Source organism: Lutjanus erythropterus, chromosome 9 (genome assembly GCF_056507025.1).
Source record: "Lutjanus erythropterus isolate fLutEry1 chromosome 9, fLutEry1.hap2, whole genome shotgun sequence".
In the NCBI taxonomy this organism is placed as follows: domain Eukaryota; kingdom Metazoa; phylum Chordata; class Actinopteri; order Lutjaniformes; family Lutjanidae; genus Lutjanus; species Lutjanus erythropterus.
Genome location: NC_139325.1, coordinates 7,797,552 through 7,812,490, shown reverse-complemented (window position 1 = coordinate 7,812,490; position 14,939 = coordinate 7,797,552). Strand labels below are relative to the sequence as shown.

The 14,939-nt window shown below is 39.4% G+C and overlaps 1 protein-coding gene across 1 annotated transcript in view; it reads right to left on the bottom strand.

Annotated features, from left to right (window-relative positions):
• Positions 1-223: 223 nt before the first annotated feature.
• The window catches only part of adcy3a (adenylate cyclase 3a), a 30,381-nt gene continuing 15,665 nt past the window's right edge, over positions 224-14,939 (bottom strand). The window contains exons 9-20 of the mRNA XM_084725606.1: positions 13,342-13,484; positions 12,571-12,732; positions 12,187-12,274; positions 8,730-8,846; positions 7,712-8,001; positions 7,493-7,574; positions 5,523-5,681; positions 5,106-5,252; positions 4,686-4,799; positions 4,308-4,434; positions 1,949-2,073; positions 224-717 (exon numbers count right to left, since the gene is read on the bottom strand). Of these exons, the coding sequence (XP_084581732.1) occupies positions 538-717; positions 1,949-2,073; positions 4,308-4,434; positions 4,686-4,799; positions 5,106-5,252; positions 5,523-5,681; positions 7,493-7,574; positions 7,712-8,001; positions 8,730-8,846; positions 12,187-12,274; positions 12,571-12,732; positions 13,342-13,484 (1,734 nt within the window). The 3' untranslated portion in view covers positions 224-537. The remainder of the gene's footprint in view (positions 718-1,948; positions 2,074-4,307; positions 4,435-4,685; positions 4,800-5,105; positions 5,253-5,522; positions 5,682-7,492; positions 7,575-7,711; positions 8,002-8,729; positions 8,847-12,186; positions 12,275-12,570; positions 12,733-13,341; positions 13,485-14,939) is intronic.

The window sequence follows — 14,939 nt, the reverse complement described above, 5'->3', positions numbered from 1 at the left end:
TGCAGTCCTAATTACATTTTGTGAAAAGTTAAGTCATGGACCAAGAAAAAAGTGATTTATTCTGGAGCAAATCTTTTCAAAATATTTCTTAATATTGTAAGTGCAAAGTGCATTTTTGTTATATTTTCAAGTAGTTGATATGAGCAGTTGAACACAGCAGTTGTTATCCTGTTTGAACTTACTATTATATGGTCGAATTATTTTCATTTGTCCTGTTTTAATCAGCCTGTCTCTATCTGTCTTTTACTGTGATGCATTCAGTTTCTAATCTTTTCACTTCAGTCATTCATGTAATTCATGACATTCAAACTCCAATACAATATGTACTAGGGCAGATATCTTTCCATGAACGTGTGTGTGTTCAGTGATGAGTGGTATGTATAAGTGGGTCAGTAGTATCTTCCAGGACCAGGTATTGGAGGATTTTTAGGCAAATGACTTCTCATTCCAAAAACTCTCTCCCCTGCCCTCTCTGCATCCATCACACACTACATGTGACTCTGTGTGTGTGTGTGTGTGTGTGTGTGTGTGTATTCCTTAGCTGTCCACCACCTGGTGTGGCAGAGTGACTGAGGAGCCGTTGATAAATGAGCCTTGTTTGTCTCTTCCCTTCAGAAAGTATGTGAGCAGTTCTCCTTTCCCCTTCACAAAGATGGGGCCCCTCCTCACGAAACGGAAGCCATACTCCTTCAGGATGTTGTAGCAGTCCTCCACCACCTGGGGGCAACACACACACACAGAGTGCAGGCTTTCAGACTGTTACTCAGAAAAAAAACGTGACATATTTGTTTAGATAGATTCAGGGCACCGAATCCAGATGTTTTCAGTGGGTGCAGCACCCTTCGCACAGCAAAATAGGAAAGAATAAGGAAATACAGGCAGAGGGCTGCAGGGACAGGGATACAGACAGCACACACTGACGGTGGGTCAGAGGTGATGATCAAAAGGGATAATGTTTATATGAGTCTATCCATTGTGTTTAAGGAAAATTTTAAGTTAGATAGTATGCCTAGTATGCCTAGTAGTGGCATTAGAAAAAGTAAAACTGTAATCTACGTGTTTTGGCATTGATATCTGTTGAAAAGTTTTTGGAATTCAGTTCATTCATTCACCAAATCAGTCCTTTAAAATAGAATTTAATTTAAATTCTTGTTTGTATTTATTAAATGATATGCCCGATTTCCAATTAGATTTAAAAAAATGCAGAATATGAATTACCTTAATATAATTAGCAAAGAAATGTATACTTTTATTTTGGAAAAATTAATCCTCTCATACTTTTCAGCTCTTCCCGGACCAGTAATCACAATTCCTACCATTAGAGAGACTCCAGAAAACAATAATTGGGGACATATCTTTCAAGAACTCTTGTCCCCACTGTTTTCTTACTTTTCAAGAGGAGATCAACAACAGACTCAGACATTTTCTGTACTTTTTTTTTAACCTGGACTTCATGGCCTAGAACCTTTATTTATCATTATATCATTATTATCATTATAGACAAGTTTACAGACTTTATAGCACAGCATAAAGTTAACAGGTATTATGAAAGCGATGCAATTACAGTTCCAAGCAGTTTCAAGCACTTTATCCAAAATCCAGACACAACATTAAAATTCAAGTCTGTTCAAGGATTTCTAGCCCCTGTACGCACCCTGTTTACTCCTGTATTTTTAATAGGACAGCTGAAGATATGACAGGACAGGGAGAGAGAGACGGGCGGGGGGATGACATGCAGCAAAGGGACTCAGACTCAGGGAGTCAAATTCATGTCTGCTGCTTTTTTAAACTTGGACTAAACTTGGACACGGTTTATCTGAAACATTATGCTTCACTAAAGCTTTAAAGCCACTCTCATCAGTATTCATTGTGGGGGCTCCCTGGTAGCTCAGCTGGTAGAGCGACCCTTTGCTGCATGTTGTCCCCTTACTAAAGCCCAGTGCTGTACCTGGATGTTTCCCATGACCCCTGTGGACTCCATGCGACTGGCCACGTTCACAGTGTTGCCCCAGATGTCGTAGTGGGGTTTTCTGGCACCGATCACTCCTGCTAACACTCCGCCCTTATTCAGACCTGGAGGAGAGTGTTGACACAAGTGACATGGAAGATTAAGACTACTGTATTACTGTAAGTGAAATTTATGCCTGTTGAGACCATAAATCAGACACACTGCACATATGGGTACTTTGCCAAAATGGAAAGCTGCTCCTTCTTTGGGGGATAAAAAAAAACAAAACAGGGATTCCAATGAAAACAATGCAATTTTACATGTTTTTGAATTACAATTTTGACAAGTTAATATAAATTCATGCTGTGTTAAACACACCTTTGCTTTATAGGCATGTCTAAGAATTATTCTGTGATCTTGCCTGAACCTGAGCGTTCATTATATTTTACAAAATTAAGGCTAACCAGTCAGCCGTCAGGCTGCTTCACTTTTCTCTATTCCAAGTGGATCAATGAGCCAAACACTGTTTATATTGAACTAACAGTTATTATTAGGTTTGAAGGGATAGTTCACCCAAAAATGAAAATCCAGTCATCATCATCATCAATCTACTCACCCTTATGCTGACTGAAGATCAGTTTTAGTTTTTTAGTCCACAAAACACTGGGAGATTGTGCAACACTGTTTTCCTGTGAAGCTCCAGCAAACAATGGAAGTAAATGGTGACCGGTTTTCAATAGTAAAAAAAACAACTGCAAAAAAACCAAACAAACCAAAAAAAAAAAAAACATACTCCATACTGCTCCTCTTGTGCAGTCCAAGTCTCCTGAAGCCCTGACATGCCAAGCTGACTAAAAAAAAATTTACAGATTGTTTTTATCCTCAATCTTCACTGTAGACTTTTAGCCTGGAGCCACAATCACATGCACATACACACTGTCTGAACTGTGTGTGCAAATGGCATGTTGGAACTTTAGGAGACTTGGATTACACCAGATGAGCAGTATGGAGGCATTTTATGTTTGGTTTTTTCATTTGTTTTTTATGTTTGAAAACCGGTCACCATTAACTTCCATTGTTTAGGAGATTCTGCAACACTGATTCCTGTGAAAGTCCAGCAGTGTTTTGTGGACTAACACTAAACCCGACCTACAATCAACATGAGGGTGAGTAAATATTGACTGCATTTACATTTTTGGGTGAACTATCCCTTCAAAGCTTTTTAATTTGTTTTCAAAGCAGTGTTCCTTTGTATTTAATAGTAATGACTTATTGATCACAAAGCAAAATGTGAAGACTAATCTTCCCATCTTCTTTTTAATGCCTCCTGAATCCTCATCTAATGCAGCTCTAAACCTTATTTCTTGTTTCTTATAGTTTTGTTCATCTTTCAGCTCCATTACACTCCGCGGCAGTCAGCAGTTTAACAGCTGAATTTTACAGCTGTGATCTGGAGAGGCAGTAACACCAGCAACCACTGCTTTAACACAAAGTCCACAGAGAAATTAAAGAAACCAAAGGATGTCTTTAACATTTATAAAAACAAATTATGAAGAGTAAAACTTAAGGCTTCAGATCCCAGAATTTCATGGTAAATAGGTGGTAATTACAAAGTAATATATCTGAAATTTCTAAAAAGTTGCCCACAAATGTCATGGTAGGTGTGTGATAATTTGCAAGTGTCATTTTCATACAATGTGGGTGGTAATTACCATTTAATCTCTTTGAACTTTCTTTGAAATTAACTGCAAATTTACCCCAACTTTCATGATAAATATGCAATGACAGCAAGTATAACAGAAATTTCTTTGAAATTATCCCACGTTTGTGAATTATCACATTCATTAAGTCAGTATAATACACATGATGCATTATATCAGATTTGATAAAGGAACTGCCAATTTACCTTGTCAGCTATTATATCATCTTTTTATGGAAACCCTTTTTTGCCACTGAAACAGAAAATATCCCCATGGTTAGTCATAATTATGAGATAAAAAGTTGAAATTATGACTCTTATCTCATGAATTTGACTTTTTTATCTCATAATTATGACTTACCATGGGGATATCTTGTCTTTCAGTGGCAGAAATGGGCTTCTTCACATATCTTTTACTGGGTCTTTTTTCAGGAAATTTAGGATACCTTAATAACACCAGTGGATTTTTACATAAAAATCGTTCAGAAAGCAGATTCAATTGTTGCTCTAATTTTAAAGTCCAAAAATCTAAGTTTAATTCAAACTGTGAAGTGAGTCAACATGCTGAACTAACTTCTGATGAACTGGCCTCACAAATCCTGCCCCATATTTCCATAACTATCAAGTTTTTTCTTTTGATTCTGACAAGTTAGCACATACCGATGCGCAGCATGAAGTTGTTGAATGACTGGTAGTTGATGTTCATGAGTGTGACCTTCATTGCCAGAGCAAAGTCTGCCAGGTCTGCCAGGTGCTGCCAGCGCTCTCTGTCAGACTGCTCCTCCTTCTGTTAATAAAACAAACTGTTCAAACTACACCTCAACACCACTATGATCACCACCCCAGGAAAAAACAGTCAGCCATTCAGACGATCATCTGAGAAAGATGAAGACTGTATTTTCTGGACAGATCATCTCATTCTACTATAATTTAAAATCAGCAGATCAATGCAGAACTATTTTCTTATAGGCTCATAACATTTTCAAATGAGTTTAGTTTAGTCAAATACACATGGTGAAGTCATGTGACCATGCTGACCTTCATGCAGGTGTAGCCGTTGCTGACGTCTGGGGTGACGCCTGATGCTGCCATGTAGGTGCTGCCAATGGTCTTGATTTTTGTGATGCAGCGGAACTGAGGCTCATCCAGCAGCTGACAGGAATACAGGAGAAAGGTTACGTTTACACAGACTGACAGACTCAAACTGTGAACACTTCAAACACAGTAGGTGTGGTGTTTGTCAAAGGGAGATCCTAACAGCCAGCAGACGTTTGACAGGCAGGATAATGAATGACACTGTAATCTGTAACACAAACACACATTACATGATTTTTACATCTGAATGAGTAGGAAACTGTCAAACATGTGGTGCTGTGTTCCGTTTACAGCCTCATGCTGCCCCCAGCGGCTGCAGCTACTGAAACACAGAGAAGGAGAAGAATGAGGAAGGCAGCTTACACTGTCAAAGTCTGAGATGATCTCATTGAGGAAGCGTAAGCACTCAATCCCTCCATTATTGATGCTCTCCTCTGTGTAGAAGTCAGAGAAGTTGGGGATTGAAGCAAACATGACTCCAATCTCATCATAGGACTGGCTGTACAGCTCCTGGAACAGATCAGATTAACAAGCTGTCAGATGAATGTTGATGAGATATTCCCTGAACATTACAGGAGATACTACAGTAGTCTTAGTGTAAGGCCAGTGTATGATAAGAATACTGCAGATATGACTATTTCAGCAGTGTAACAGAGACATGTTTAAACCGACTTGTAGGTTGAAACAAAACGACTGTTGGAATGAGTGATGATTGGTAGATTTCCTTCACACAGAGTGATGTCAGGACTGACCTGGTGTATATGAACGTGAGTATCTTACCTCGTCCCTTTTCTTGGAGCCCAGGAAGTGTCGAGCGACATGTTCAGGCAGCATGTTGGTCACCAGAGCTTCATTCCAGCGTCTCATCTCGTACACCTTCTCCTTCTGCTCGTGTACCTCAATCTTCCACAGGAACAGGGTGCGGGCAAGCTTCTCCACCTGCAGCCAATGACATAGACTGATGTTAACATGTGAACAGTATTTGGATCTAAAAGTGGTTATGGCTGAAATATTTTGTTGCTAATGATACTCTCGGTCCATTAGTCCATTGAGGCCCGATGTGGACAAAATTCTGTCTGAAACTGACCCGAAACCGACCCTCATTAGCATATTTCAACCTGAACCCAATTGCAACTGGACATTGTTCTTAACAAGCATCCCTCTATGTACCAGACAGTAGGAGTTTTCAGTGACAGGGACAATACACGCAGGGAATTGGAGTTGGCATTGACTAAATCCATTCAACCTCAGCAGGTTAAATGGAGTGGCATTTAAGATGCTGAGGCCTGGACTATGCAGGAAGCTCAACACAACCAGGCTTTCTCTTTGCATGAGCTGCTCGACAAAGCCTATAGCCCCAGTCAGAGGGAGTCACAGACTCTCTGCGTGCTCAAATAAAAAGGGTGCATCATTTGACTCTTCTTCTGCACAAAGTGAAGTGATTGTTAGCTGCCCACTTCAGTCAAAATGATCAAGTCGTTATAATGAAGAGCTGCAGAAAATATAAAAAATATATCATGGCAAAAAGCAACACTGTTGCTGCAAATACGGCAGGAGAAGAAGAATGCCGCCAGAAAATGACTGATCAACTGATTGTGATCTTAATACTGCTGTTTATTTCTAACATGACAACTGCACATTAAACAGTTAAACTTCATACAACAGATTTAAACATGATGCTGTCGGTCTGACACTGACCCATGATTACAGAGATGTACAGATCATTTCAGTTTTTAGCCAAATCAAAGTAAAATAAATGGAACTGATTGAAGATTTTCCCTGATCAATAGGTTACCACAGCAGCACGATGCAGACAGTTTGTGCTGATGTTAAATTACATAATGTTACATTTCTACATTATACAACTTTTCATTTTTAACGTCTTCTCTCGGTTTATAGTCTATGTCGCTCATAAAGAACTTTGTTAGGGAAAGACCTGGATAAAGAATGGCACTTTTTTACAGCCGATTTAATCTGAAACTCAGAACATAACCTGCTCCAGATTATGAGCTCAGCATCAGTTACCATGAAGATCTAGTCAGGTTAACCCATGTGACACTAAAAACTTTGACTTTAGACTCAACATACCTTACTAACACACTAATCCTGCTTTGTAGTACACCCCTCTGGTCTCCAGGGATAACTGTAATGCTCCAGAACATAACTGTGCATGAAGGGATCTTACGTGGGTCTTTTCTTTAAATTATACTTAAATTATACTTCACATAAAGCTCTGAATGAAACAGTGAGTTCATACACATATCAAAATACGAGAAAATTGGTGAATGCCACAAGTTCTCTTAAATCACTGTTTATACAAGTGGACAGGAGAGAGGCTCTGTGGTGCCCCGGGATGCACACTTTTTTATTCTTTCAGATTCTGTTAAAGCCTTTCTTCACCATCTGATGTGAAAACATCAGATTTCCCCACAGTCAGAAAAAATCAAAGTGTGTGTACTGTTCATAGGTCAGTTATAAAATCCCAGTGCACCACAGAGCTTCACTGCCGGGCTGCTGACAGTGCAGGTAAAATATGAGACTCACTGTGGGCTGATAGAGGAGTTTTATCACAAGTGGTCACTGAGACACATCTGGAGACACACTGTAAGGCCAGGTGTGAACTTGTACTGATGACACAGTATTGTCAGCTCTAATTTTATTTTGTGTAATAGCTTTGTGTACTTAAACTGCATACAAAATGATTACTTGTTTACCAGTGCAGTAATGGTGTTAAAGTACAGTAAACTTACATGTCGGGAGAAATAATAGAAGCTGACCATCATAATGAAGATCATAATGGTCATTGTGAACTTGGACGGCACCAGGTATGACCTGCAAAGAAGAGCATTGACATGTTGACTATATCTGCTGTGATTTCTGCGCATGATAACAGTAGTTGAGCATGCACCAGCTTTGTCCACCAGTTAGTCCTCAGCCTTTATCTGACATGCTCTACACAGATGACTCACCTGTAGTCCTGGAAGCGGGCCATGTCGTAGCGGTCGAAGATGTCCCTCCAACTGTAGATGTTAACAATGCCAGTGGCCACCGTGATGAGCAGCATCAATGTGAGCTTCACCATGTGACTGACCTGAACCAACATGGTGGTGGCCATCAGTGCCAGCACGGCGATGTAGCTGTAATATTTGGGGTTGTCCAGGCAACCGTCAGGGCCAGACCAGGAGGAGGAGGAGGAGGAGGAAGAGGAAGGAGCCACTGTGGGGCTGCCCGAGTCTGGGACTCGAGGCAGACAACTCAGCTAAACAATGGAGAGACACATGGTCATATTTGAGAATTGCTACAAATCAATATTTTTGTGTTTCAGAGTTCTCTTAATGTTAATCAAAGTACACATTTTTAAACCATAATTCTTATTTAGCTTTGATTTAGGACTGCAGAGTTGACATGTTATGGTTGAGACACATCTGATAGAAATATTATTGAATGAATTTGTCTAAAAATAGAAAGTTTATCAGTGCTTGAACAGTATTCCTGCCTTTTTTAAACCAGGAAGTGAGACAGGGGTCCTTGGGGTATAGCTAACTCTTTTTATGCCTGATTCAATCATGTTTTTGTGAAAATCTGATGGAGCTGATGGAAATCTGGGACACAACTTTAAAGGGCCAACATTTTCAGAAAAAAGATTTTGAAACAAAGATGATTATAACTTCACATATCAGTAGGTATTGTTGGTTTTAATAATAATAAAATTAATAATTTGAAGTTGTGAATTCTTGTCTGGGACAAGGCTGTTTTCTGACACATAGCATAACACATTTGGAAATTATGAAAATGAAAGAAAACCAAAACACGTTTCATGTACATATACAACATCAAGTATTCAGATCATTTTCAGTTTCAGTTTTCTAGCTGTGGTTGTGTGTCATACAGGTACCCTACAGCTGAAAACTACATTTTATTTTACAGACATTTACTCAGAATAAATACACTGATTTAGTATTTTTTTGCAGTTGTAGGGAAGCTCACCATATCCATGATGTCAGCCATGGTGAGGATGAGGATGGCTGCCATGGCCCACGTGTTACGAGCCCAGCGGGTGTGGTCAATCCAGGTGGAGAAAGACACCAGCTTCTTGGGAAAGACCTGACACAAACATTCCAATTAGGAAAACCAACCTGTCATAATTTCATGCCGTAGGTTTGATCACACATCACTGTGAGAAAAAAAAGACACCTGTTTTTTCAGCCTAAGTCAGAGATTTTTTGGAAATAGTACTATCAAACATGCCCGCACATTTGTTTTGTTTCATCTTTTCTAACAGGATTAAGACCATAGACATATTATACAGTGTGTAGACACTACACCGACTACTTCAGCTTGTTGCTACGTTGCAGCGACGTTATGCTGTATTTAACAGGGCAAGACTGAACAAGAACAAATCCATGTAAACAGGTAAGCTGTGGTTTTTCTGGATAAAAAGTAGGGATGCACTCTAAATTCAACAAATCACTGTTGCTCTTTCGTGCTACAAGTGTAACCATGGTTACTGTGCACATTACATTTTTAGGTTATTTGTAGTAAGTTACTTTACTGATTTTGTGGTCCTTATTAAGCTGTGCAGTTTACTGTGTATGTGATATTTCAGTATATATTTTTCACAACATTATTACGTACTTGCAGAATTAAGTTTACTATTATAAATGGTGTTATATATGATAATTATTTCATTATCATTTATGGCATTTTACCCAGTATTTGAATGTAACATTTACATGTGTAGTATTTAAGTTTCTTCTTCATGTCCCTATTGTCGAAGAGCTAATTAGTTCCTACCTGCCATTGTTTAGGGGGGGCAGGTATGAGTGTGGTGCCATGTGTGCATCAGTTTTGTTACCCTGCTGTGGACCACAAAGAGTGAAGACAGGTGTACTGTGCTATCAAGCTGTTTTGGTGGAGATTAAGTACAAAAAGAGAAGTTGTAGCAGCTATCCTTCTTCATCTTCGGATTAATTTACTGAAGCACTGAACTAGTTTACGCCCTCCATGGCCTTATTGAACAGCGGCTGGCTGCAGTCTGCATGTGCACTCTGTGTATTTATTTCAGTTTTACTTTTACTAACTTTATTACAGACAGTTTCCAAAGTCTCTGCGGTCATTAGTGGACAATGTTGAGGACAGTGAAACCCTCACTGATGATGACAGCGTGTCCAAAAAAAGAGGGTAACCATTGGCAAACAACTTGAACGTGTTGGTTCTTTAGATGTTTACTTGTATTGAGCTGCTGCTTTTCCTGATGTGGTATCAGGTATGGGATATCGCAGTAGTTTTACGAGTACAAGTATGAGTATATGAGGACAGTATCGGACCGATACCCATGCATTCCTAATAAAAAGCACTGTAACGATTATTTCTAAACCAATTTCAATGAGCTGTTTTTATATTCAAGGGTTCATGATCTACGTAGAGTGAGATACTTCACTCCACTTACTTCTTGAAGTAATAAATAAAGGAGCATGTAAGCAGGGGTGTTTCACAGCACTGATATGACCCACAAGGAGACTGGCGAGGTATTCCACAATTCAATGTTACGTCAGAATTGTTGCATGTGACATTCCTAAAGGATTTTTTAGAAGTTCCTTGAATTTTTGTGAGGCAATAATACCTAGATTCTTAAATTTGTCCTTCATATTCTTAAAAGGTGATGTGTGCAATAAGAATCTGCCCATTTTTTTGATATAGGCATAAGTTCATTCTTCCTCAGATTTATTTTGTAATGCTTCAGAATGTATTACTCAAATTCCATAGTCTTATGTTCCCAAGGTCTACGTGACAAGACTAAAAAGACATAACAAGACGAAAATGACATGACAAGACGAAAATGACATAACAAGATGAAAACGGCACAACAAGGCAAAAATTACATAAAAAACGATGAAAACAACATAAAAAGATGAAAAAAACACGATTACAAGACAAAAACGGCAAAACAAGATGAAAACAATGTAACAAAACAAAAACGACATAACAAGACGAAAACAACGTAACAAGACAAACACACAAAACAAGATGAAAAGAGCATAAGACAAAAACAAGGTAAAAGATGTATCAAGATGAAAACAAAGTAACAAGCCAAAAACAACTTAACAAGTTGAAAATAATGTAATAAGATGAAAACAACGTATAAGACTTCGCATGGAAACAGGCTGTAGAAATGACCTTCACAGGACAACTTTTTACTTTTACACTTTATGTACATTTCAGAGTCCTTTTTTGCAGGTGTCTGTACTTCTACTTGAGTAACAAATGTGTGTGGAGAAGTATGAAGAAACCGTAGACAAATGGCAAATAGCAAGGAAGCCTTACACCATTCAGAAGTGGGAAACCTAATTAGAATGCAGCCGTTTTACACCTGTACTTGTCCTGCTTTGACATGTCAAAATGTGGCTTACGAAGAAGCTCTGTGGCTGGTCACCTTGCACAGTGAGGATGATCACACTCACACATGTGCCTCTGTTAATGGACTGTGGTGTGTTCATGGACATGATGCCGTGGGCTTATTGCAATGTGATATTTGATGCGATATTGATGAGCACTGAAGAGCCCTGAGCTTTGTTTACAGCTGCTCTGCATTTTATCAGTGCATGGGATTGACTGCCTGACTGTGTGTGTTGCTGACTGACCTGATCTGAGTGCTGCCTGTGACAGCAGCAGTCGATACTGGCCTGCCTGCTGCTAATCAATACATCTGAATTTCCATGACGAGGTGGAATCAAACGTATTGCTACATTACAAACACACACACAGACACACACAGACTTCAAACTTGTCATTCATGACGGCATCACCCAAATGTGTCGAAACAAGTCAAAAACAGAGTGTAAGGTGAGTCCTTCTCCCCACAGCAGATCCAGATTCAGACTGTGCCAAGCAATAACTTAAGATATAGGAGGCTTTATTGCTACAATACTCATTCACACAGAATACGTGAGTTTAAGGGACAGTTCACCCTAAAATCAAATATATATACTTTTCCCCTGGCCTGTAGTGATACTTATCCATCTATACTGTTTTGGTGTGAGTTTCAGAGTTTTGGAGGCATCAGCCAAGGCAATGTCTGCCTTCTCGCCAATATATTTGGACTAAATGGCAATTGAATTGATATTGTGAATTCTTTTTAATAGTATAGTATAAATCTGCTATGCTGACAGTTCTAACAGGAGCACATGAAAGAAGATGAGGGGACTGATATGGAGCACAGGTTTACAGACAGTTTGTGAGTACAGGTTTTGGTTTGGTCTCTGTGGCACAGTGGCACCAAACCTGACAAACTGACTATGATGTCACGACGTGAAGAACACAGTCGTGTTTCCTGGCTCTCTGGAAGGAAACCCTGGAAGGTGCTGTTACCTGGTCCTAACAGGTGGGACCAGGTAAGAGGACAAAACACTGAAATATGAAGGTATAACAGTGTGCTGGGACTCACTCTGGGGAAGATGGCAGCCAGAGAACAGATTGTCAGGATGAGCAGCAGGACTTCTCCCACAGCAAAGGTGATGTAGTTTGCAATCAGCCTGTTCACACAGAAACACAGAGAAAAACATTCAGAGAAACATACAGCACTGCTAGCAGTCAACAAGTTTGGATTCTATGTCCAAGTCCAGACTCTCTAACATCCGTGTTAAGTCACTAACAGCTGTGTGTAGATGGAGAGGAAACAGCACAAGAGAGAACAATAACACAGTGAGCTGGGGTGTGTAGTTGCAGAAATCCAAAGAGTGGAGGATCCATCACGATACAGACTAAATAATTATGAGAATAGGATTATCTTTTGTCTGAGTGTTTCACAAATGAAAGCCTGTGAACTGACCAGGGGTCTATGAGCGCCTCCATGGCTGCGGTGAAGAGCAGGACCACACAGGAGCAGCAGAAGGCAGCTCCACTCTGCTTCTCCTTCTCCACAGAGTATCGAGTCTCAAGTTCTGGATCCACAAACCTCAGGGAGAGCCTGTTGGTGTGTTTCCCCTTCAGACTGATGAGACAGGCCAATATAGGCACTTACATCAGGTGTTAAATACTGACATGACATTCATTACAGTTTACCTGAGATTATAATACACTTTTCAGCAACTGGAAAAACACTTTTTGTCTTTCACAAAGTTATTTACGTAATCAGTATAATTTTGGTTTGGTATCATATCTGCACAATTTGAATTTGAACAATTTCCAACAATCTCCACCTCTCTTAAGTTTGTGGTTCATGAAAAAAATCATCAGAAAAATTTGATCCAAAACTTTTAACTTATGTAAAAGACAGAGAAATAGAAAAATTGCTCAGGAATCAATATGGTGGAGGGTTTTAATTAGGAACTAGAATTACCGCCTTGCAGTTTTATGCCTCAAATAATGCCGGTGACCTTGACCGTTAACCGTTTTGATCATGGTCTCATTTATTAGTGTATGCTGATGTGTCATGATTGACAACAGGGAGAGTGAATGATCCTGGATCAGTGAGTCAATGTGAGGTCCTCTGAGGACCACTAACATGACATCAGCTGATATGAGGACAGCAGTGTCATTATGGTTTCTTTGCATGTAGACAGAATCGCTGCTCTCTGGTTCAGTGAGGGGGTTCACTTACGCCTGCACCGTCTCTCTCTCCAGCAGAGCCTCGTTGAGCAGTTTGTTGAGTTCCTGTTCGTTCTCCTGAGCATCGATCACCCTTTCAGCCAGGTCCCGCAGCCGCAGCCTTCTGCGAGGGTTAGGGAAAGATGGATTCACCACCTGAAGTCCCACAGAGAAAAACATGCAGAATTGAACACCAACATATTTTGCCTCACAATAAGGAAACCTCCTTTCCAGATTTCCCTGATATCAGCTGTGGATGTTCCACTGGTGCTCCTGTCCATCCCAGATTTCTTCTCTATTCAAATCAAATATTTAAATCTAATCAACTAACCGCTCTGACATTTCCTGAGTGTATTGGTGCTCCTCAGAGGATGAACCCTTTCCATTTTGAGCTGCCAATTCATTATCATAGCCTCTAGTGAATAAAATGTTTCAGTGGGTAGTTATTAATCTTTCAGTCAGTCAATCAATCAATCAATCAATCAATCAATCAATCAATCAATCAATCAATCAATCATGCACACAAAAGGAAGGGATAGCTGGACAAACCAACATAAAACACTTATAGCCGCAACAATTAATCTATTATAACTATTAGTTATTACTATTATTATTACTTATTATCTATTAATACTAATGAGGGTTTGTTTTAGGATGACAATATTAATGTTCTTCAAATGTTACACAGTAGTTAGATGTTGGTTGTGACTGTAGACATAAATGGATAATGGAGAAGAGAGAAAACGGACTACCTCCATCACATTTAAGTGATGGAGTACTGTGTAAGATATATTAAAAAATAAACATTAATTGTCATTTTTCATCAGGTTTTCAATATTTTCATGAACAAAGTTCCTTTCTGTTCATATTTTTGATCCACTGTGACACATGGTGGAATCAGTGAATCTCTGTAAGTCTCTGCTCTCAGACAGCAAGTTCACTCTCATAAATGCTGTTGTGACCGAGCCCTGATATGAGCTACTTCATCAGGATTTATGGTCTCTCTATGAAGACCACATCTATAGTGTGTTATGGGGGCATTCATAGTGAATCATAATGCATTCATAATGCTTTATGACTACAGTGTTATCAACAGTCATCACTGTATGTGTTTACCATAAGTTAAGATAAAATGATGAGGTGATGACATTTTATATCCAAAAGGTCAAAGGTCAACTTCACCATGACATCATAATGTTCAGCTCTCTATCAGTCCTCTGTCCTCCTATGTAAAAACAGTCTCTGAGTGAAGACTGGACATTTCTACCTGGAAATGATTCACTGGAATCACACATGTAGAGTGGGAACTTCCATTCTGCCAAAAATAAAATGCACATAATTTATTAAATTCCTTCAAAGTCTTCACTACACACATTATATGAGTGTGGACAGACTTGGATGTAAACTGTAATTTGACTGGTTTGCTGGAGACAAACAACTGTGAGGCAGTGATTCTAGCTCTGACTGACCGTTGACAGCTGACTTCTCACTCTTCTTAACTGGCCACTAGGAGCTGCAAGTGATCAACAACTGCTTCAGTTTGAAATCTTGTTTCAGCTAGAGGCAACGTATGTGGAGGTTGTGTTAATGTTGGCTGAAACTGCAAATCTG